Genomic DNA, 21,978 nt, shown 5'->3' with positions numbered 1-21,978 from the left:
CTGGCTGTTAAAGGGGAGGCTGATCTCCCGGGGTCAGGTCCCTGTCAGGGCAGGAGAGCAACATATATACTGACCCTGTATTTAGCTGCGCAACCTTCCAGTGAGGTAACACCCATGGTCAGCAAGCCCCAGGCTGATGGTCCAGGAGGCCTGCTTCTTTCAGAGGAAAATCACGCATCTTGCTACGCACGGCCTATTTCTCTGAATTTTCTCTGGAGTCAGCAAAGCTATATGGAGCCCAAGGTCCCTGTGGCTTTGCCTCTGTCACGTGTGCACACACGTTTCCTCTAACAAACGGCAGGTAAGCACGGTGTTGTGGAGTTTCTCTCCCAGGATAAGAACACATTCTGCTCCCCCTCCCCCACCTGTCCCCCATTCCCAGGAGACTCTCACACAGGTTCATTCCTTTAAAAGTTTATTTCTGGTGAATTAAAAAAAAATAATTTATGCGACCAGATCAATAAAGACATTAGGACACAGGGCAGAGCTTAACTTTCCTGTTTGCTTCGAGATTTTGCAGCCAGGTAAGAAGGTGGCTGAGGGAAACCCAGCCTCGTGCTCTGTGGAACCAGGAGGTGTCGACGCTGACAGGGTGACTGAGACGTGGTGGCTTATTGGAGGGCTGGGAGGAAGGCCAGATCCCAATCTCTTTTCCAGAAAAGAAATGGCTCTCCATCGTTTTGTTTTGTTTTTTTCTTTTTTTCAACAGAAGCTCTGTCACGTGCCTGTTCCTAATGACCATCAACAGCAAGCAGATGCTCAGGGAGATGGAACAGTAGTCTCAGGGACTTGGGGACCTTATGGGGGAAGATACCTTCCCCCTGAGGCCACCTTCTGAGGCCAACACCCAGAAGAGACCTTGGGGATTTGGTCCCGAATCCCTAGAACAGCTGATAAACTCTTCGAGTTTCTGAATGCTCGCTTCTTCACCTGAAGGGAACGTTTGCCCCCAACTTCTTGGTTCCCCTCGGAGTCTCAGAGGTGGCTACTCCCTTGACTGGCAGAGGGGACACCTTCTCCAGGGGTCCGAGAACTGAACATGCTCATAGTCTGTGCTGGGGCTTCAAGGCCAGAACCCCCAGAGGCCCTGCCACAGTCCAGAACCTCAGAGCTGGGGGAGATGTAGGGGTTCGCCACTGAGGAGGCGAATACCTGTCCCTTCAGCCTGGTTCCCTTTGACCCAGGGATGGCTTTGGTGGTGGGGTTCACTCTCCTGGGGCATGGTGAATTTTGGTATTTATACATGGATAAATGAGGAATGGGCTTTGGTTACAAGAAACTCACGGACTGATGAAACACCCAGAAAACACAAAGGGAACGCCTCTGAGAAGCCCGAAGAGTTTTCCGCAATAAAGCATTTGCTGTGGTTCAGGTGGCTCTTCTGGGTGGCCAGAGGGTCCAGGACACCTGACTGCACAGCTGCCCAGGCCTCGTGGTACTGCTCACCCTGCCACACCTGCTGGGACACCGGCAGAGTTTGAGCAAGGGTCCTTAACTGAATGCGGCTTCAAGCATCCTTACCCAGAGCCTTCTGAAACACAGCACCAAGCAAAATCCAAACTCCCACATCACTGAGCGGTTCTGAGGTCAGTTCTGGTTCCTTTTTTGACCTTCCGAGATAGAAATTTCTGAACACGAAGCTCAGCTGGAGGTTTTGAAGCCCAGTGTCAGTTCCCCTCCTGGGGCACTCACCTCCTGTCCCTTGACAGGAAGAGAAGCAATTCTATGCTCCAGGCTGGGACAATTTTTACCTTGAAACCATCCTCTTGTTAGATGCCCCTAAATGAAAGCTTGCACCCCATACGCAACTCCTATCTGCATTACCTCCTTCTGAAGAGCCAGATGCCTCCTTCATGCCATTTGGGGGTCACATGCCTATGAAATAACACAGTCTTTCAACCATTTGATGAAATGGGAAAAGAGCAAGGCAGCTGTGAGGCCATTCACATACACGTATGCAATGTGGACAAGGAAAAAACCCACACCGCGCCTGGCGATACCAGGAACCAGTTTCTCCAAGCTCCTAGCAGCAGAACCCTTGAGACAGGTGCTTATGCATACAGGTCCTATAAAAATAAATTTCGATCCACGCCTGTTCTCTCAAGTTGTCAAGGACAGGCCTGTCTCCACTGGCCTGTCTCCAGAGGACTTTATGTGTCAAAAGCATAGAGATTTTCAACAACTCCGGGGTAGAGAGAACTCACTGCCCATCCCCGCCTGGCTCCTGGGATGCCAGGAAGTGACATGGGACATGGACAGGGGAGAAGCACATACAGAGTCTGGAAGGAAATATGGTGAGGGTGGGCCATGGAGGGGCTTCCCAGGTCCTGCTACACAAGGCCATTAACACACCTTGACTCTGAACCTTCCGGTTTGAGAATGGCCTCCAAAAGCACCCTGTGTCTGCCCGTGGAATGTCTCTTGGGGAGACCCCCACCCCTTGTCCATGGGTCCCTCAGCTTTCATTCTGAGGGGTGCAGGGCTGCAGCCCAGGGGAGGGATGAAGGGTTGTACTAGCTATATTCAGGGAAATCCCAGAGTGTGCTAGATTCTCCGAGAGGCCAGGGCTCTGCTGCTCCCTCCTCTTCAGAGCTGGGGCCTCCATCTCCCCCAGTGCCCTATATCCTCTCTCCACTTGCTTGTTATTTGCACTGTATTTCCTCTAACTTCCTACTTGTCTGGAAAAGAAATTCTCTGTGTAGCACTCGGAAGTCTCTCATATATATGGGACATGGTCACAAGTTTCATTAAAATTTACAACTATGACATGGGCTAGAGTCTACTAAAGCAGGCCCATGTTAGAGCACCCACTTTTACCCTGGGTGGAATCCAGAAGCCATACTGTGGAGGAGATGGGGCACCATGTTACTATAGGGCAGTGGAGAATGGCTGTCTTCAAAAAGCAAGTGCCTCCATCCCACTGTCTTCCCCTCAGGCGCCTCCACCCCCACTGTCTTCCTCTCAAGAATTCTCTCAAAAACACTTGCTACCTGGCATTAGGATCTATTACACAAGCTATCTGTCCTTCATGTACTGTCTTGATTAAAGGCTCAGATGAAAGGTAAATTCAAGGTCTTACAATGCCCTTTTAAGGAAAGGGCTCTGAAAGGAGAACAAAAAAGAGAGAAGGGGGTGGGGAGCAAAATCCTCAAGGGTGGCATCCAGAAGACAGACTCTGGAAATACCACATGCTTTTACTTGTAAGATGCACTGGTCAGCACAACTGTCTTGTTAAAGGTTCACATGGATTGTAGGATGCATCCAGAGTTTAAGCACACTGAGACACAGAAAAAAGGTCCACTTTGGGTTGTAGGACAGGCGACGGATTTTGAAAGAGATGCCTTGCAATCCTGAAATCTAACCATTTTGGGAAAGCAGAGAAGCCAATGGAGGACCGGGAAGGGGGAGTCAGCACAGAATGGCTTTATTCTAGCTGAATCCCCACCTCGAATGCTTTGGAGGACTGTCACCTGGAGGCGGCGGGTTTGTGTGGGCAGACTTGTACGAACGGAAACAGCTCTGCAGAGGAAGGAGCCCACACGTTTTATTACAGCCCCCGCTCACCAAGCCCTGGCAGTCCCCTGTACTCCTGACCTTTGGATTACGGAGGAAAAAAAAAATCGTTCGATTTTCTGGGCCACAGAATACAAGACGGGTCTAGATTGTACAAGGAGCTTACACACTGAGGCAAGAAAGCGTGCAAATGGGAGCAGGAATTCTCCACCCTCTGGGGGAGCCAGTGCTTGAGACACAGAAGGACCTGAGTTGACCTCCTGGAGTCCACACTGGTTTACATTTCTGGCTTTTATTTACCGTGTCCAGCTCCAACTTCCATCTTCTCCTGATAGGGAGAATAACATCTAGGACATCAGTGATTTTCCCCCAAGCCATTCTTTTTTTTCCTCTTAAGATTTCACAGAAGGCCCAGGAGTGGGGCCTAGAGAAGGACTGACAAAAAGCAAAAGTGTCTGAGAACGACATAATACTGACTTCTCTTTTTTGGTAACAGTTCACGAAATGTGTGTCCCTCTCTCCTGAGATACGGTGAGACATGAGGGGAGGTGGCGAAGGAGCTGTGGGTGGGACACTGTACCGTGTGACATGACGATCATGCAGCCGGTGCCCTACAGGACAGAGACGTGAGAATGAGCACGTGGCTCTGGGTTGGCCCCAGGGGGAGGCAGGCAGTTTCCAGGTAAGTGCCCAGCCTCTCAGGAACACTGTCTGTCCAGTTCTTGCAGGGCTCTCCCCTGGGGCATGCCATCTTGGTTCTGGCCTTATCCTTCATCCTCCCTCAGCTCAGTGGGTAGGAATTTATACTGTTGTTGGCGGATCTGGGCCAGTTTTTTCCTTGCTTCTTCCAGTTCGCGTTCTTTTTTCAACATTTCCTCCTGAGCGGCAATGATCTAGAAGGAAAGCAACAAGCTGGATGGATCTAAAGCCTTCCAGGAAGTCACCCTCCCCAACTCCACTGCCTGTCCCATGAGCTCTCACAGCCTCCGCTTTAGGATGACACAGCAAGACAGCGGGAGTAAGTAAGTATCTTAGCTCTGGAGACCAGCTTCTGGGCCATATTCTGGGTTTTGAGACCAATGACCCACGAAAATAAGCTGACTCCTGGCCACTGATTTAATAGCACACATCTACTGCACCCCTACTATGTACCAGGTGCCGGTGTAAAGCACTTTATGTGGAATATTCTATCGTCTTCCCGGCAACACGGTGAAGTCGTCCCTATCAAGGGTCCCATTTTTCCAATGAGGAAACTGAAGCTGAGAGACGTGGGTCCACATCCCTGAACACCCAGTTGGTGGAGCAGGACCTGGCCAAGTGTTCCTGAAGCTAAAGCTGGAGTTCTTAACCATGTGACAGTGTTCATATATTTGTTTCATGCTTCTAAGATTTGATCTTAGGAATATTGGTTAATAGATATCAGGTGAAGAAAGCTAAGTTTGTGTTCAAGAAAGTGGATAGATTTCCTTCTTGTGGGCCCTTTGGGAGCCCTTCCTAGGCTCATGATCACTGTGATAGTCTAAGCTGGAGGTGAAGAGGGCAGGATTTCCCACACTTATTTGATCAGCGACCCTTCTTTGTGGAACTCCTCAAGGAACTAGTGTATCAAGGAAGAGATTCTGAAAGAAATGCATCCAGTATATTTCGAAACCTAGGGAATGGTTCAAGAGGGCTAAGGAAGGCATGGGGGTGAGTAACTTCCTGGTATGATAAGAAAACCAATCTTGGGCACCTGGGTGGCTCAGCTGGTTAACCATTCGCCTTCATCTTGGGTCATGATCTCAGGGTCCTGGAATCAAGTTCTGCATCAGGTTCCCTGCTCGGCGTGGAGACTGCTTCTCCCTCTGCCCTTCCCCCAAACTGGTGCTCACTCTCACTCTCTCACAAAAATAAATAAATAAAAATCTTAAAAAGGGGTGCCTGGATGGCTCAGTCAGTTAGGCATCTGCCTTTGGCTCAGGTCATGATCCCAGCATCCTGGAATCGAGTCCCGCATCGGGCTCCCTATTCAGCAGGAGCCTGCTTCCGCCTCTCTCTCTGCCTGCCACTCCCTCTACTTGTGCTCTCTCTCTGTTAAATAAATAAATAAATAAAATCTTAAAAAATAAATCTTAAAAAAAGGAAACCGTTCTTTTTTTAGCACATACCCTCCCCAATGTCCATCACTCAGCCACGCCATCTCTCCCGCCCCCCCTTCCCCTCCAGCAAACAAAGAAAACCATTCTTGTATAATGGATTTATATTAACACATACCCCAAACTACAGGCTTAATTTCCTTAATGTTCCTCACTACTATGCTCAAGAATGTAATCCTTATAGGCCAGAGGCCCGTTTATCCTTATATAAGTTCTGTTATGGGGTTACCATTCATTCTCTCTGTAGAGCCAACTACCTGGAGTGGGGTAGTAGCTCCAAATCCATCCTTTTATTTAAATGATAATACTATTGTCTTCCAACTTCTCTTCTTCCCCTTTTCTATAACAGAATCCCTGATCTGGGCTGGGCACAGGGCTCCTCAAGAAAGAATACTACATTTCCCAGTATCTTTTGCAGCTGGGTTGGTTGGGCATGTGACTAAGGCCTGACCAATGGCACGTGAGAGGAAGCAAGGGTGGTTACTGACCCATGTTGGGCCAACTGGCCAAGGCAACATCTCAGGGATGGTGGGGTAATAAGGCAGATGGAGCCTGGGCCTCAGATACAAAGGAATCAGCACACCATTGATAGACTGCTTACACCCAGACTGTTTCACAAAGGAGAAATATCTCCATCCTGTTTAAGCTATTGGTGTTTTGTATCTCTGTTAGAATACCATGCCCATCTCTGGAGTAAACACGTCTGGATTTAATCACAAACCTGAGCAATGCCCCCTACAAACTTTGTTTTCACTACAACATCATCATCATCAGCTTTGCCAAATGCTGCCTTCTGGGCTGCACGAACAAGATTATCTGAGGCTCTTTTCACAGCATTTCCTGCTGCCTGGAGAGGGAGGAAAAAAACATATATTATATCATTAGAAACAGCCAATTTGGATTCAGCAAGAACAGACATGAAAGTATAGTTCATGGAACTCTGAATCAATTTATCTTCCTATCATCCAATGATAATACAGAATTTCTCTGTTGTTAGGATCCATATGTCTGTCTAGCCGTCCACCGATTTCACCAACACTGGCACCTACCTAACCTTAGGTCATTCACAGAGAAATGAGATCCAGTTCCTGTCTCCCAAGGAACACAGATTTCTGAGGGGGGATTTTACTTATGAAAACAGATGACTGTACCAGTGTGAAATGTGTGTTAACAGAAGCATGCCCAGGGCTCATCTCCTTGGTCTAGAACACTACCTCCCTCTGCCCCAACCAATTAAGACAAACGCAAAGTCTTGCCTCACATAGATAGAACTTTCTCTGTCTGCTGTGGTCTTACCCACAGCTCCCCACAGCGCTCCCAGAGTGCTCTGTGCATGCTTCTGTGTGGCCTCTCCCACACCTGTACCCCTCTCCCTCTTGGACAGTGAGTAACTCAGGGACAGAGGCCATGTCTTTTGTCTTTGCCTCCCTAGCGGCTGGCACAATGGGTGCCCAGGGCTGGCACCCACTGAATGCTTCTTGAGGGAATGAAGGCTAGGAAAGCACAGCCTCACCCTGCACGGGGGTGCTGGGAGCTCCACAGTAACTAGGGCCCCCAAAGACAGGTATGTTTTTAGAGGCACAGCGGGGCTCCAGGCCATTGTTAGAGACGGGTAAAGAAAAGCTTTCCAATGTGAAGTCTAGATCTTTCATAAGAGCTACAGCCCACAATGGCTTATTCTTAATGAGCATGAAGCATGGCTCTGGGGACTTGTCCTCTGCCCCCTGAGGTTTGAAATTTTCTTTTAATGGTGGTCCAGGCTTCATTAAGCCTCCCATAATCCTTGCCCAGTCCCCCTCAGAGTCAAGGACTTGTGCACGGGGATGAGCCATCAGAAAGTTGAGTGGTGGGTGATTTAAAGTGACCCATGGAGACCATGAGGGCTTGCACTAGAAGGGAAGGGAATGCCAATTAATATATGACAAGTTCATTCTCAAAATAGCTTTATGAGGTCAGAGGTCACCGTTGTAGTTACCTGATACAGCAAATGGATTGAGTTATTTCTCCGAGACCCTGCAGCTAGTATGTTACAGAGCGGGGATTCGGACACAGATCAGGGTGGTCCCGGAGAATCTCTGGGTCACAGCAAGGGGCTCAGAGGTGACACTGCAGCACCCAGTTACAGCGGTAACGATGACAAGGAGAGCTACCGTGCTTTGCCCGTGTAAGTCCTCGAGACTCACATAAGTATGTTCACATCTCTTGACCTTCATAAGAGCCAGTGTGGGCATCTCTATCCTTATTCCACGGCTGAGGCGGATAAAGGCCCAGAGAGATGAGTGATCTGTGTTAAGATCATGAACTTAATACATGGCAGAGGCAGGACCTGAACCCAGGTCTCCCTTAACTCAGGATGTTTTCCCCAGAAGTGTTCCTCAAGTCCCCAAGCCACACATTCACCGACATGTAACTACCCATTTCCCCCCGGGGTTTATCCCAGGAGTTGAATTATGGTAAGGGAGGTGGGTGAGGGAGACTCAGGAGGACCGAGCATCAGAAACACACTTCGGGACTTTCAAAATGAAATGAGAGTCCCCAATGTCAGTGAAATTGTCCAAACATTTCTGCCATTTATGATTTTATTCATGACATATAAAATTTTTTTTCATCCATAGAGATAGTCTGCATTCTAACACTTCTAATATCTAGGAAATCTAGAAAATTGGAAACAAAATGTCCACAGTATAAGGAAATTGTGGCAAAGTCAGGTGATGTAGTATCATGCAATCATCAAAAATGAGACTCATGGAGCATGGACCAGTTAGCTTTACATATAGAAATTATGAAGCCTTTTCTTCAAATAAAAAGCTATGTATGATAAAACGTTACGTGAAAAAAAAGCAGAATGTCTCTTGCTGTGATGACAAGCAGACAGTTATTTTGTATAGACATAGAAACAGGAAGAAAAAAAATGGTAACATTTGACATGTGAAGAGGTTGAGCCTCTGTGATTTTTTTTTTTATCCAAACATTTCCTTCTCTGTGTTTAAAACACTTCTGTAATTAAAACAATCAGGAAAGGGGCGCCTGGGTGGCTCAGTGGGTTAAGCCTCTGCCTTCGGCTCAGGTCATGATCCCAGGGTCCTGGGATCAAGCCCCGCTTCGGGCTCTCTGCTCAGCGGGGAGCCTGCTTCTCCCTCTCTCTCTCTGCCGCCTCTCTGCCTACTTATGATCTCTGTCAAATAAATAAATGGAATCTTAAAGAAAAAAAAAATCAGGAAAACTCATATGCACTGGGAGGGATTCGATTATAACTTTCATCATGAGCACATTCTCTGGGCTCTGGGAAACCTCAGCCACAGTCTTCTAGAAATTTCTCAGTCCTTTTCCTCCTTTCTTTCATAAACAGGGCATGAGGGCCCCTACTGAAATAGGTGCCGCCTCAGGTGTGAGAGATGTGCAGATAAAGACGCAGTACCTGCACCTAAGAAATTCATGGCCTTGTCAAAGGCTTCTAAAAATAAACGTGGTGGTCCCCAGTGACAGGAGCCATAAAAGCGGTCTGGCCAAGTACTCTGGCAGGAGAGAGGAGGGAACAACTGCTCAACACACAGCAGTCAGGGAGGGCTTCCCAGAAGAGGTGACTCTGGAGATGAGTCACAAAGAACAAGCAGGAGATCACCAGGTGGGGCTGGTGGCGAGGGCCAGGACATTCTGGGTGAGCGAGGGCCCCAAGGCATGAGACCAGAGGCACACATGGAGAATGTCAGTTTGCTGGGGCAGGTGTAGGATGCATGGCTGTACTGGGTAGAAAATGAGAAACGTGGGACAGAGTTGCTGATGGAAGGCCTGGTGGGTCATGCCAAGGAAGTGAGACTGTCCCCTTTGGAGACACTTACCCGCTCCAACAGGAGTATTTTCCCACCAGCATCAGTGACCATTACCTGTAGCCGCCTCATGGCCTCTGAGTCCTGGTCGGCCTTCACCTTGCAGGCCACAAGCAGCTGAGCCGTAGAAGCAGCGACCTGCTTGGCAGATGAGATGAGCTTCTCCTCACTGGCATGCCCCTGAACGGAGGCATTGGCCGCCTCACAGAGACTGCTGGTTGCAGCTGCCACCATCCGGGCCTGGGGACAGTCAGTAGAGAAGTGACCCAAGGCCCAAACCTCCCTCCGGGGATCCAAAAAGCAAACGGGAAGGAAGGAAAAGGTGACTCACGGCAGAAATCAGCCCCTGGGACCACTGTCCATCATCGGCAGCATTGGCAGGGATGGAGCCCACCTAGAGAGTGGAGGGTAGAAATCTGTAATGAGCGCTGAGAGGTGCAGAGGGACCTGCAGCCTCTCAGACTCTACCTCACTCTGGAACTAGAGAGGAAAACATCTCATCAGACACACAGCACCAACAGCATGAGAATGGGACACCATTTCTGTCCCTCCAAGTCTGTTCCTGCACATCCTGGCAGGGGTCCCTCTGGGCCCCGGGGTCTTCTTCAGAAACACTCAGAATGGCCACCATTTTGTTGCTAGGTAGAGCGTTTCTGGGCCAGCTGCTCAGGAATGAGGGATCAGGGCTGTCCTCCTACGCTTCTTTCCTCTGCTGACCTTTCTCCATTTCAAACATAGGAGCCATGGAGGCCTCTTCTTTCAAGGGCCAAGAGAAACTTACATCTCTCCTGATCGCTGACCCTAAAGCCACGCTGTGACTTTCTGGCAGGTGATGGGGGCGGGGGGTGGGGTGGGGGAAGTAGCTGGTGCCTTTCCTTTAGTGCAGTTGATGGCAGACCCTTGCCTTAAGGAAATACAGACTATTTTGTCAGGGGTCAGGAGAGAAGTAGGAAGCTGGACGTTAAGATGATCTCCGTTTCTATTTAGAAATTACATCAACAAGTGGAACATTTTCTGTCCAGATGCAGAGGGAAGAGCTTTGGGAGGGAAAACCTTTACAGGGTGGGAGGTGCCTGGAGAGGTCAGAGGGAGTACCTCAATTTGAATATGGAATTAGGGATCTGTCAATTATTAGGCGCCATACCAAGGCTCCGTGAACATCAGGTAAAACCCCAAGGTCCTGTCTATAAGCCTATAGTTCACCCTAGTCCTGTGGAACCACCTTTACCAAATTCTAAATGCCTGAATATATTCAACAAATGTATAAGCAAGTTAGGTTCTCTTAGAACCTAGCAATTTGGCTCACAGTTGGCCCTTTATCAAGGTACTGGAATTTTTAGGTAGGATATTCTTCTCAATGATTCATTTTTAGTCTTTACATACTGATTGGTCAATAAGTACTTAGGTGAGGTCAGCCCTCTGCTGCATCTACAGGACATAAGGGAGAAGCATGAAGGGGCAGACTGCATGCCAGTGGAGAGACAAACATAGATATGTTATATATATAATAACAAACATACACACATTATATATATTATATATATAATAGCAAACAATACAGCACACAATGGCTTAGAAAGAGGAGCCGTGGTATGCGGGTTGGACTGGGACAAACTTTAGCCCACAGGAGACTTCGTGGAGGAAGATGGATGGCCACTGGTTGGACATAACTTCCTGTCCGTATTACAAGTTGTGAGGTCAAGGCACAATCGTATTTGTCTACTTGTACATGGACGGCAAAAGCCTTTTAATATCAAACAGAAGTATTTGACAATTACGGTGACCAGACTCCCCAAACCCACAGCCTGACAGGATTTCTGTAGTGCCTCCGGATCTGAGAGGCTCTCCACAAGATGCAGTTTGGATGGAGACAAATCCCACGGTGTATGGAAACAACACGCGGAATATTTTAAACTGGGAGACCCTCCCACACCCAGCATTAGTCTAATATACTATTAATCCTCGGGTCACCGAAAGAGAACTATGCTTTCATGCTAATGCAGATGGAATGGATGACTGGGGGTCAGGCCCATCAAAGAAACCTCAGGTTTTAAAACCAGATTGGCCTTTTGAACAGCGGGCTCAGGAAAATGCTAAGGGCAGAGCTGGACAGCATTTTGCCAGAGGCCCGAAGTACGGACTGAGTCGCTGGAGATGGAAAACTGTATTATGCCGCCCCCGACTCTGGTGCTCCCAGAGCCATCCTCTAGGAAAATATGATAGTTTACATCTTTAAATAGCTTCATATACAGTGGGACTATAAATGTCTTGTTCAGAGCCTGATCGCTGCCTGGAACAGGATGCTTTCTTTAACAAGAAGCAGATGATTGGCCCAGAAGCCAAACCCTTCATTCTGGATGTCAGGTTTAAGCAAACAGAGTTTTCAGTGGGGCAGACATGGGCAGCTCAGGGAGGGCAGGCTCAGCAATGGTTGCCCGGGGGGCCAGGCCACAGGCCTTCCCACCTTCTCTTTGGTCCTCAGAGACTCACACTGTCCGAATGTCCCAGCAGCTGGCTAGCGTGGTTCACCTACCTTTCCTTGGGCCACCAGCTCCCTCTGGGCTGCCGAGGCCGACTTGACCAGGGCACTTGTGGCGGCAGCAATGGACTTAGCAGCTTCCAAAATCTGTTCTTCAAAATCCAGGGTCTCGTCTGCTTGCTAGAACAGAAGAAAATGACATCACATGCCATTCGCATCCACGAAGGGTGCTTTTTGCCAAACTACTTACTGCTTGGTCACCTGGCTCTTCATCTGTTTATGACTTTTTTGTCTACACCCAGGTAGAAAGGCCAGAGCTGGCAAAACGCCTCTCCTTCTGCTGCCTCCCACTACCTCGATTCTAAAAGGTACAAGCTGCTAGCGGTGGCATTCCACACAAATTTCCAGTCAGGAAATTCCAAGACAGACTATTTTTTTAGAACGGAGTTTTTAAACAGACACAAATTCACCGTGAATAAAATATGCTCAAATGGTCCTGTTGGCATCAATAACGAAAATTTAAATAATCCCTCATCAAAGCCCAAGGAGTGGGTGGTGGTATACTCTTCCAGAGCCTAAAGCTCAAAAATTGGGTTGAAGAAAGGAAAGGTGGCTAGGAGTTGTGAAAAAGCCTTATTTTTCTTGTATTTATAAAAACAAACGTGACAAAGCATTTGCCATCTCTGTGGCTGAGCAGGGAGAGTTCTGTACCAACCACAGATCACCAGAGGCGGGAAGGACGCCGAGGCGACATGACGTGCAGGTAGAGTCCCCCGGAAGTCTAGAGCCTGGCTCCAGCTGGGGAAGGACACTGACCACCCCATGCAGGTGCTGTCAGGCTGTGAGGGCTCTGCTCCAAGTTCACCAGCACTGTGCCCCGTGCTGGCAGAACAAGCCAGGAGGCTGGAGAGCAGCACTGGTAAGCCTGGCAAGTGCAAGTACCTTGGTCCCAGGCTGGCTGGGAGGCAGCCTCACCATCTGGGGCGGTCAGACTAGACGCCCTCCAGGTCCCTTCAGCGCTCACGTTGTATGAACCTAAGCAGGGTTAAGTTCCCCTTTGGTTATAGAAGGTTGAAGATGGGGCTATTATCTTTCACGCATTGCGATGATGGTCAGCTAGAGCAATACTTTTCTTTATGTGCCAAAAAATAGATAAATTTTACCCTCTGAACCAATTTTAAGTGGACCATTCAGTGGCCACAATGTTGTACGATTCACAATGTACATTAACAATGTACATTCACATTAAGTATATTCACAATGTTGTACAACAGCAGTATGTTTTTAACAGCAGCTACTGTGTGCCAAGTTCTTTGTTAGGCATGTCCATGTACATTTCTTGTTTAATTCTCACCAAGCAAGAGGAAAACAAATATTCTACTGTAGAGTCGTTCTCGTATTCACAGTGAGAAAAGTGAGGTTCAGGGAGGTAGAGTGCTGTGACACGGTCATATGGCGGCATGAATTCAGACTCTAAACCAGATCTAAACCTCAGCCTCTCTGTTCTATGAGGGTATGTTTTTACTCGCCTGCTTGCCCGTGGGGCATCAGGGAGGACCAGCTTTGTAGCAGAGGCTCGGAGTTGGCCACTAATGGTCCCATGCGAAACATCAGGCAGGATGGATACATAGATACATTTTCCCCCCAGTTCCTATTCCTTACTGCCGCATCTTGAACTATGAGAGATGCCAAGCTCATTTTTGTTTTCACAACTCCAGTGTTATCAAAATAACATTTCAGGGCCCATCTAGGGACTCTGACAAATGATGCCAGCATTTTAGAAGTCTGTGGACAGAAGCCATATATTCTTTCTTATCTGACAAAGTCTTGCTCTAGGAGCATTCAGGACAGAAACGAATTCAGTTGCAGTGGATTCATTCTGGAGGAGGGAGCTTATAGGACTGGTGGAGTATAAAATGTGGTTATTGAAATAGAAAAACAACTCATTATAAGACACTCTGGCATAAAAGATGCTATTATACATAGGCTCCAAGGAAACTGCATTAGGTGAACTTGAATTAAGAGCCTTTTTGGAAAGTTATTCTACAAAAAAAAAAAAACTCAAGCGTGTAACAGATTAAGGTACCAGGGGAAACCAGGTAAGTTCTGAATCCAACGGGGGGCCCCTTCTACTGGGGCAGAGGAAATGGAAGCCCATGGTGGCTTCTTAATGTGTCCCAGATCCTTGTCTCTGGCGGGCTCCAAGGTGTGTGGAGTACCCCATCATATTTCTGATCTCCCAAATTTTAGGATCCACAAAACTGGGACTTTCTTAAAATTAAGTGCTAACTCTAAGCATGGGGCAGATCTAATAGAATCAACTTGTTCCTACCAATTTGACAGGCCTCACCCACATCTTCCGTTGCCCTGAAGGCTTTTTTTCCCCCCTAGAACACATACTTGAAATAGATTCTCAGTTTGGAAATATTTTTGACACCCACAGATTCTTCTTGCAATGGCAACTGGTATAAATGTCCGCTGATAAATTTTTGTTTTTTGTTCCATCACATCTCTATGCTTTAAAAAGGACATGGCAGAAAGCCTCATCTCTGGGGGATATTTGCTCTGACTAAAAAGCACCAAGAAGGGCTGAATAAAGCTGAATGGGATGGCTCTAGGGGCGGAGGGCTAATGTTTAGACACCGTAGGCCAGGTTTAAAACTAAGACAAAACACCCACCTCTCTCTCCTGCTGGAAATAAATGTCAACACCAGGTGTCTCCTTATGCCATACACAACTTCTAGCCTATAAGATGGGATTCTCCCTGAGCCAAGGAGACTCGGAAATGTCGAGGTGTCCCTGTCAGGGGTGCCCGGGTGCCCCCCTGCTCGGTTCCCACCAGCACACGCCATGGCCTCTGGGAGGAGGACCGTAACAGCTAAAAAGGTGCTCCACTGCATTGCAGAAGAGGAGAGAAATGGAATGGGTTGGCTTTCAAAGGACCTTCTTACAGAAAAGGATCATAATGAAACTGCAGGATTTGCCAACAGAAGAAGCCCCATTGTAGCTGGGAGATGGGGAACACTGAGGATGGTAATGTGGCGCTTCCACAAGGAGACCCAGAAGGATCCAGAGACCCAGGGCGCCACCAACTTAAGAAAACGCTCTTATTAAGTGGGCTAATGAACAGAGAGCCTTCCCTCACAATCACCCAAGGATCTGGTTCAAGACGCAGACTGTGTCTCAACAGGTCTGTGGCGGGGCCTGGGAATCTTCCTTTCTGATAAAGGTGGGTTGCTCCACGGGAAATGCTGGCCTGGGTGAAGGAAAACAGACCCCGGTTAACCCAAGCCTACCAGCCTGTCCTCTCTTCCAGGGCACGGGCTGTGTTTTACTCAACGGATGTGGTCTCTCCAGCACACAATCGGGCAGTGTAGACTACATGATAAATGTTTGCCGAATGAATGTATCCATTCAAAAGGAGTCTCCGGAGTTCTAGAGTTCAGCCAGGGGGCAATTTACATGCTTGCAGCAGGAGAAACGCAGCGAGTAAGCATCCACATCAGGAACTGTCCATTCTGAGTCCCTTGGGGAGGAAGGCACGCGCATCTAGGCGCTGGCTCCTGCGCTGTTTACGGCCAGGGGCTGTTGCTTGTATGCTCTGCCTGCACCCCACAACTGCATCCACAGCCGGCTGTGACACGTCCTCAGGCGTCCACAGAGGTAAACAGCATTCCCAGCATTGTACAAGGGGGCTCTCTTACTAAAGCAGCACCAGGAGAAAGAGTCCTAAGTGTACGAACTAAGACTCTGCTCTGCTTCACGAGCCTGTTAGCTACAGCCTCCAAGGGCTGAATCTGTCCTTTCCTCCCCTGTTCAGTGACCCTTCCTCTGCTCCCCTCCACTGGGAGAAGGCCACTGGCCCCTTTACCACCCGCTTTCGGAAGCTGTCGTTGATGGACTGCCCACTAAGCTCCAGCAGAAGATGGACTTAGCCTCACCTTGGCTTTCTGGTAGCTGCGAGAAAGGCCCAGGCACTCTTTTGCTGGTATTTTTCCTCTTTGGTGCTCTCCTGCAGAGCGCCTCTTTTTAAAAAAGTTAGAGGTCTGCTAAGGTTCCTCTGGGGAAAGGTCACATTTGGGGCTGGTTCCCTTGTTGGTGGCTTCCTGTGCTCTGGAGAGCCTCTGAGGACCCCCATCTTGCTCTGATCTGTCTAATGTCTCAGGAGCTTGAGTTCCACTGGGGTAGGAGTGGCAGGGGGACAGATGGAAGGGAGAGGGAAGGTCGTTCCTCATTTATATTTTGCCTTTTGGCCTTTTAGGGATTCTGAGGGCATAATCTTTGCAGTAATTCATTCACTTCCTGAACCTGCCTTCCTTTCTACCTCTCTGATGGGGGTGCTATAGGTAAATTATAAATATACAGAGAGCAATACTGACCCACAGTAAATGCTCAGTAACTCCTCGCAATTAATTTCATTATAACTTCCCTCACTACATATATTCCTTGTGGTTTTATTTTTTTATTTTTTTTTTTTTTACACGTTATGTTAGTCACCATACAGTATATCATTAGTTTTCGATGTAGTGTTCTGTGGTTCCTTACTGGCTTGTAACACCCAGTGCTCATTACAACTCTTGCGGTTTTAAAAACAGTTTTTTAGACTTCGGGCTAAGCCAGTTTTTCTCTCTCGGGATCATTTTTGACTCATAATTTGGAGAAAGGTTCTAACTGCCATTTCTGATGATAGCCTAAAATTATCATAAATAAAAGCCATAATCCAAATTTGAACGGAATATCAAGTAATACACGCTACAGACTGGAGCTGCTTCCAGCTTCTCCCCCAACACGGAGACAGGAGGTGGGCCCTCTGGGCTCTAAGTCAGTGACCTGCATGTTCTGACCACGTGACCTTGAGCCGTGGCTGCCTTTCTCCAGGGATCCATCAGGTTTCTGTTAATAGCTTAAGGAGGAACCTCAACTCACCCAGTCCTTTAGTTCAGATGTGTTACAATTCCAAATGAAACCTTTCTTCATTAAGAAGGTGCTGGCTAAAATAACCAGGCACTACTTTTTCTCTGCCTTCTTCTCCCGGTCTCTCATTGCCAACCTCCTCTCTAACAGATTCTGGGGCATATACCGCAGAGAAGAAGAATGCTTCTGTCTGTGGTCCTTTCACTTGGTCTTTTGTTTGTGAATTACATCCCTGTAGCTCCTCCCCACAATGATCTTGGAGGTGAGGGAGGTGATGGTACCCAGAGGACAAGGCTCAAAGGTCACTGCCCTGAGGTCGGCCTTCCTCCCTGAAAACCTCCTTTAAGGGACTGCCTTGCTAAGAGCCGATAAACACAACAGTCACTTTTCTCACAACAGGTGGGTGCATCACAACGCATGGTGCCATTTTTCCAGGTAGGAGCTGTGCTTTGCTCTGTGTTTCTTAAAGTCTGCAGAATGCTTGCTACTCAAAACCAGGTCGTATCCCATCTGAAACTTAAAAAAACCCTTTGGACATATTCTTTAAAAGTGTAGACATTTTGCATATAATTTAAATGTCCTTGAGGGAAACAAGAAGGCCAACACCAAGAACTCCCACCACACCAGGGAAGCATTTTCTGGCCAGTTGGAAGTGTGAGTGGAATAGGCAGCCACATTTCTCCTTTTTTATTTGTAGTGAGTCTGGCTGCTCCTGGTCTGCTTCTGGAATTGAGGGGAGAGGTACCTTGGTGGGGGAGACCTCAGTCTGCACCCAAAGACTCAACTGTAAGGGCCATACCAGCTTTTCTTGTAGAGGCCCCATGGGTGGGTTATCTTCAAGACCCTCACGTATACTATAAAAGAAAATTTACAAATGGGAAAATACTTCAAATAACTAGACCTGCCAAAAGTCCCAATCTGGCCTCACCCCTTCTGAAAGCTCCAGGGAAACAGTAAGTAGTCCCAGTGGATGACAGAGAGAAAGCAGTGCCAAGTGGTTTTGCCTGCCACTTGGGGAGAGACCAGCCTTTGTACCCAGATAAGAAATAATGTATGTTCGTGTAGCATCCATTAGAAAAGGTCCAAGCTTGCACAGTTAGGATCTTGGGAGTTGGTTTTCCCATAGTACCTATTGTTTCATTAGGGCATGGGTTTGTTTGTTTGTTTGGATGAAAAGTAGTATCAGTGAAATGATCTTTTCATTGCTACTTCTGTTAGGGAGAAAAATCCTTCAAGATCATTGGGATTTCAGAAAAGTCACGTACATGTTTACTTAGGACGCACGGACAAAAAGGATAATGGAATGCTTTCAAATATTTGATTAGATACACCCACCACATGGTAAGCTCCTTTGCTCTGACTCCTCTACATGTCTGCGAAGGGTGTGACAAGAGCAGCTCCACCACTGGCAGGGGTCACCAGGAACATGAGCTAGCTGAGCTCCGCAATATGGAGAAGGCTTCTAGACCTAACCAGGGGAAGCCTTCCTGACTCATCTGTTCAAACCACTGGCTCGCCAACCGTGTGGGGCACTGCTTACATGCATGCACACAGACGTGCTGTTAAAGGAGCACTGCTTCTCTGCTCCAAAGAACTAAGCTACGGGCACCATAGTGCTCTTTCCAGAAAGCAGAGCTCACAATCTTTTGTTGAGAGAGATTAGAATGAACACGCACATTCTTTGCAGGCTCCTCTAGGGGGAGGAGGTCAAAGCCAACCAAAGAAGGCTGCTGTGTGCCGAAAAAATGTTTCATAATCCCAAACTTCCTCTTGCACCCAATTAGGCTATTGTCAGCTTATTCTAAATGTGACCAACCTCTACTGACCAGTTAACCTCTTACAGGAAATTCAACAGACAGAGTACGGTCTGCACTGCATTATCTGTATTAGATACATGCAGTCCTAAGCAAGTGTATATAAAGCCCAGTGACTCACCCTTCCTACCGCTGGTATGGCCGATTCGGTTTATACTATGTGAAGCTATGGGTGGAAGGGAAAGTTACAGAGAGCTGATCTGTGCTTGCATTTTTGCAGAAAACTTGTTTAAGAAAAGGACTAATTTCAAAGCAGAGGATCAGGACAAAAGTGAACTACGAGGCAATGTCTGAGTGTTTAGGGCTGATAATCCCGATGTTTATCCCATGGCACAAACATGGGCTAGAACCTTCCATTTTTTTCCACTGAGCATATCCCTTAAGGATTCATTACTGCACAAAACTAAGCTATACAGAGTATCTCACATCCATAATTATGATTTGTTTCTACAACAAACAAAAGAATCTAGCAGTACTGACATGCTACAAGAAAAAAAAAATGGAATATGACATCATGAAAGGGAATGAGCACCCCATCTTCTAAATCTGCTTGTGATTTTAACGTGTTCTTTCCTGTTGCCTTATAAGCTATATAAGGAACCCCCGGAGACAGGGCAAGACACTGTAGGAATATGTTTGATATATAGTTGGATTAAATAACAACCTAATATATCAAACATATCACACAGAGGCCTGCAGAAAAGGCATCCAGGTTGCACTGGGCTCGAGAACAGGCACCGTACGTACGGCAGGAAGTCCATTACCTGTCTGTGGAGCACAGGCTGCTTGTACGTGTGGAAAACGGCGCCATTGGCAATATCGCAGGCTCATGCACCAGAGCTCACCGACCTTCCCCTTTTGCCTTCCTGCCATCTTCCCAAGCAAACAGTGGAGCTAATGGTGTGAATTTGTTATTCACATCTGGGAGATTCCAGGCAAAAAGAGGTGCTTAAATTTTAAGGTCCTGAGCTGGGAATATACCAGGAATCATCTTCATAAACAATGAAGCATTCTACTTTTAAAACAGGCGACCTGAGAATGTGGTGAGCAGAATAATTTCAACAATAACAACAAAAAACCCCCCAAAACAAAAACCCATTGCCCTTCCCCAGTACTATTCTTCAAAGCAGTGTAAATGCCCCACGGTTACAAAGGAAAGCATTATCGGCTCTGTGCTGAGGGCTTGTGTGGTTGTGTGTAGTTACAGGGAGAGGAATGTGAGAGCAAATGCTTATTCCTAGTATCCTGAGGATTCCTTCCTTATTTCAGTTATGGAAGGGCCTGGAGAGAACTGGTTAACCACAAAAGACTGGTTGACGGTGGGGTCAGATTGGACTTTTTTTTTTTTTTCCCAATTAGGGAAATAAATTCCTATTTATGTAAAGGCAAGAAAGATATTTTATTTCATGCAGTTATTACCACAAAGCAGAGGGTACTCTGAGACAGGCACAAAAACCATAGTTTGGGTTGACGGTTTCTTTAGAATGGTTTTAGAGATACTGTAACCCACGTGGCCAGAGCCTCTGGCCATTGGGAGGAGTAAGGCTTCAGATCACTTTTGGGTACTCATGAAGTACAAAGCACCTTCCTCACATGAAGATGGGAGCGCCCTAAAGTAGAGATCCCCAAGGAAGGGGCTCGAATCAACAGTTATGTCCACTTTGACTTTTCCAGAAGGATTTCTTGGCTTTGTGTGAAGACCCAGACTGTCAACACAAAGGCAGGATGATCCCAGGGCAGGGCAGGGAGTGCCCCCCTGGCCCACTTCAGCATTTTTTAAGTGCTGTTGTTTTTAAAACACTGCTCTATAAAAGGTTAAAACACAGGCCCTCCCTTAATTCCACAGTCGCCCTTGTACATCTCCCTGTCTCCTTCATATGCAAGGTTTTGTTTATAGAGTTGTGACCGTAATAGCACATCATTCTGCATCCTGTGTGTTTTTCTTTTTTTACTTTACATTGATGCCATGAGCATCTTCATACGACACAGTCCTATCAACCATTCTTTTAGATGGCTGCGTACTTTTTCTTCAAAGAGACACTCGGGTCGTATCTAACTTCTTCCTACAAATGAGGCTATAAGGAATAGGCTTCCCTGACACACAGAACTTTCTTTCTCTCTGGATTTTGTCCTGCAGTTCGGCACAGCTTCTCAGAAGAGGCATTAATAGCTCAAAGGGTACAGGCAAACCCCAAACTTCCTCTGGGGGGCTACAACAGCCTCTGACTACTGGCTAGACCCAAAGGACTCGGGTGAATGGACTCCGCACCCAAAGTCCACATCCACTGCTTCCAGCTCCGCCAAGCCTGCGGACTCTGGCAAGGTTACTGTGCCCTTGACTTTGCACGCATGGAGCAGGAATGGAAATACGTGTTGCTCTGTGGACTTGCTGCAAGGGCCAGATGAGTTCATCCATGCAAAGCACCTAGAAGGCTGCCTGGCTCTGGCTGGGTACTCAGTCAATGTGAGCCTTTTGTTTTGTTTTCTTTTTGCTACGGCCATCAGCTCATGGATCTATGGAATAATTTTTATTGCAGGCATTCCTGAGGAGTTAGTAGATAAAAGTCTCTGAAGCATAGTTTCAGTGATGGTAGTACAGTTACTGCTTATTAAGTTAAGCACTGTGTTCTTAAATTATCTCATTTAATTGCTGTAACAACATTTATTCTATGGGGTAGGGCCTCTAATGACTTGTATTTTCAGCTCAAGAATTCTAAGGTGAATCAATGGCTAGACAGAGGGCAACTAGGATTCAGAGACAGAGCTCCGAGGGGTCCTGCAAAAGGACAGATGGAGAGGGACTGAAACAGGAGCTCTCAGGATCTGGCAAAGCGCTGTTACAGGAGCACCAGGCGAATTCTCCAGAACAGTGCCAAATGACATGACTTCAGCATTAGCAGACGGAAGCTTTCCAGGAGAGGCTTGTTGTATGAAATCAGATGAGGAAGAGGAAAACCCAATTACGCACAAAGCCTCTAAATCTTAGTCAATGGTTGTTTGCTTCTCAGCTGAAAGTAATTTTCCATTTGTGATTAACTTGATTTACAAAGCAGAAATAAAGACGTAGACAGAAAATGGGAGTCGCCCCTATATACACACTCCTTGCTTAAGCTTGTTGAGAACAACTTGGACCATTTCAGACCACTTAAGACCTTCAGCTTAGAGGCTAGTGGAGGGAACCCTGGTAAACCCCCAGGTCAGAAGCCATGACTCTCAAATTACCTCTTGATAAGAAATTTAAAGACTGCCTTCACCAAGTCTAGAGCAATTATTAGAAGACTGGCTTGAAGAATTTC

At 47.3% G+C, this 21,978-nt stretch overlaps 1 protein-coding gene across 5 annotated transcripts in view; it reads right to left on the bottom strand.

Annotated features, from left to right (window-relative positions):
• Positions 1-398: 398 nt before the first annotated feature.
• The window catches only part of TLN2 (talin 2), a 423,915-nt gene continuing 402,335 nt past the window's right edge, over positions 399-21,978 (bottom strand). For 4 of the 5 annotated variants that reach the window (XM_004758776.3, XM_045067453.1, XM_045067451.1 and 1 more), the window contains 5 exons: positions 12,009-12,134; positions 9,807-9,869; positions 9,533-9,715; positions 6,370-6,495; positions 399-4,406 (listed from right to left, as the gene is read on the bottom strand). In XM_004758776.3, coding sequence (XP_004758833.1) covers positions 4,278-4,406; positions 6,370-6,495; positions 9,533-9,715; positions 9,807-9,869; positions 12,009-12,134 — 627 coding nt within the window. In that variant the 3' untranslated portion in view covers positions 399-4,277. Of the gene's footprint in view, positions 4,407-6,369; positions 6,496-9,532; positions 9,716-9,806; positions 9,870-12,008; positions 12,135-21,978 lie in introns of those variants that run through there. The other variant, XR_006602771.1, reaches the window with a different exon arrangement.

The sequence above is a fragment of the Mustela putorius genome, unplaced genomic scaffold (genome assembly GCF_011764305.1).
Source record: "Mustela putorius furo isolate JIRA1106 unplaced genomic scaffold, ASM1176430v1.1 tig00003896_pilon_pilon_pilon, whole genome shotgun sequence".
Classification (NCBI taxonomy): Eukaryota; Metazoa; Chordata; class Mammalia; order Carnivora; family Mustelidae; genus Mustela; species Mustela putorius.
Note: the sequence above shows the minus strand (reverse complement) of the source record. Positions and strands in the feature narration are given on the sequence as shown.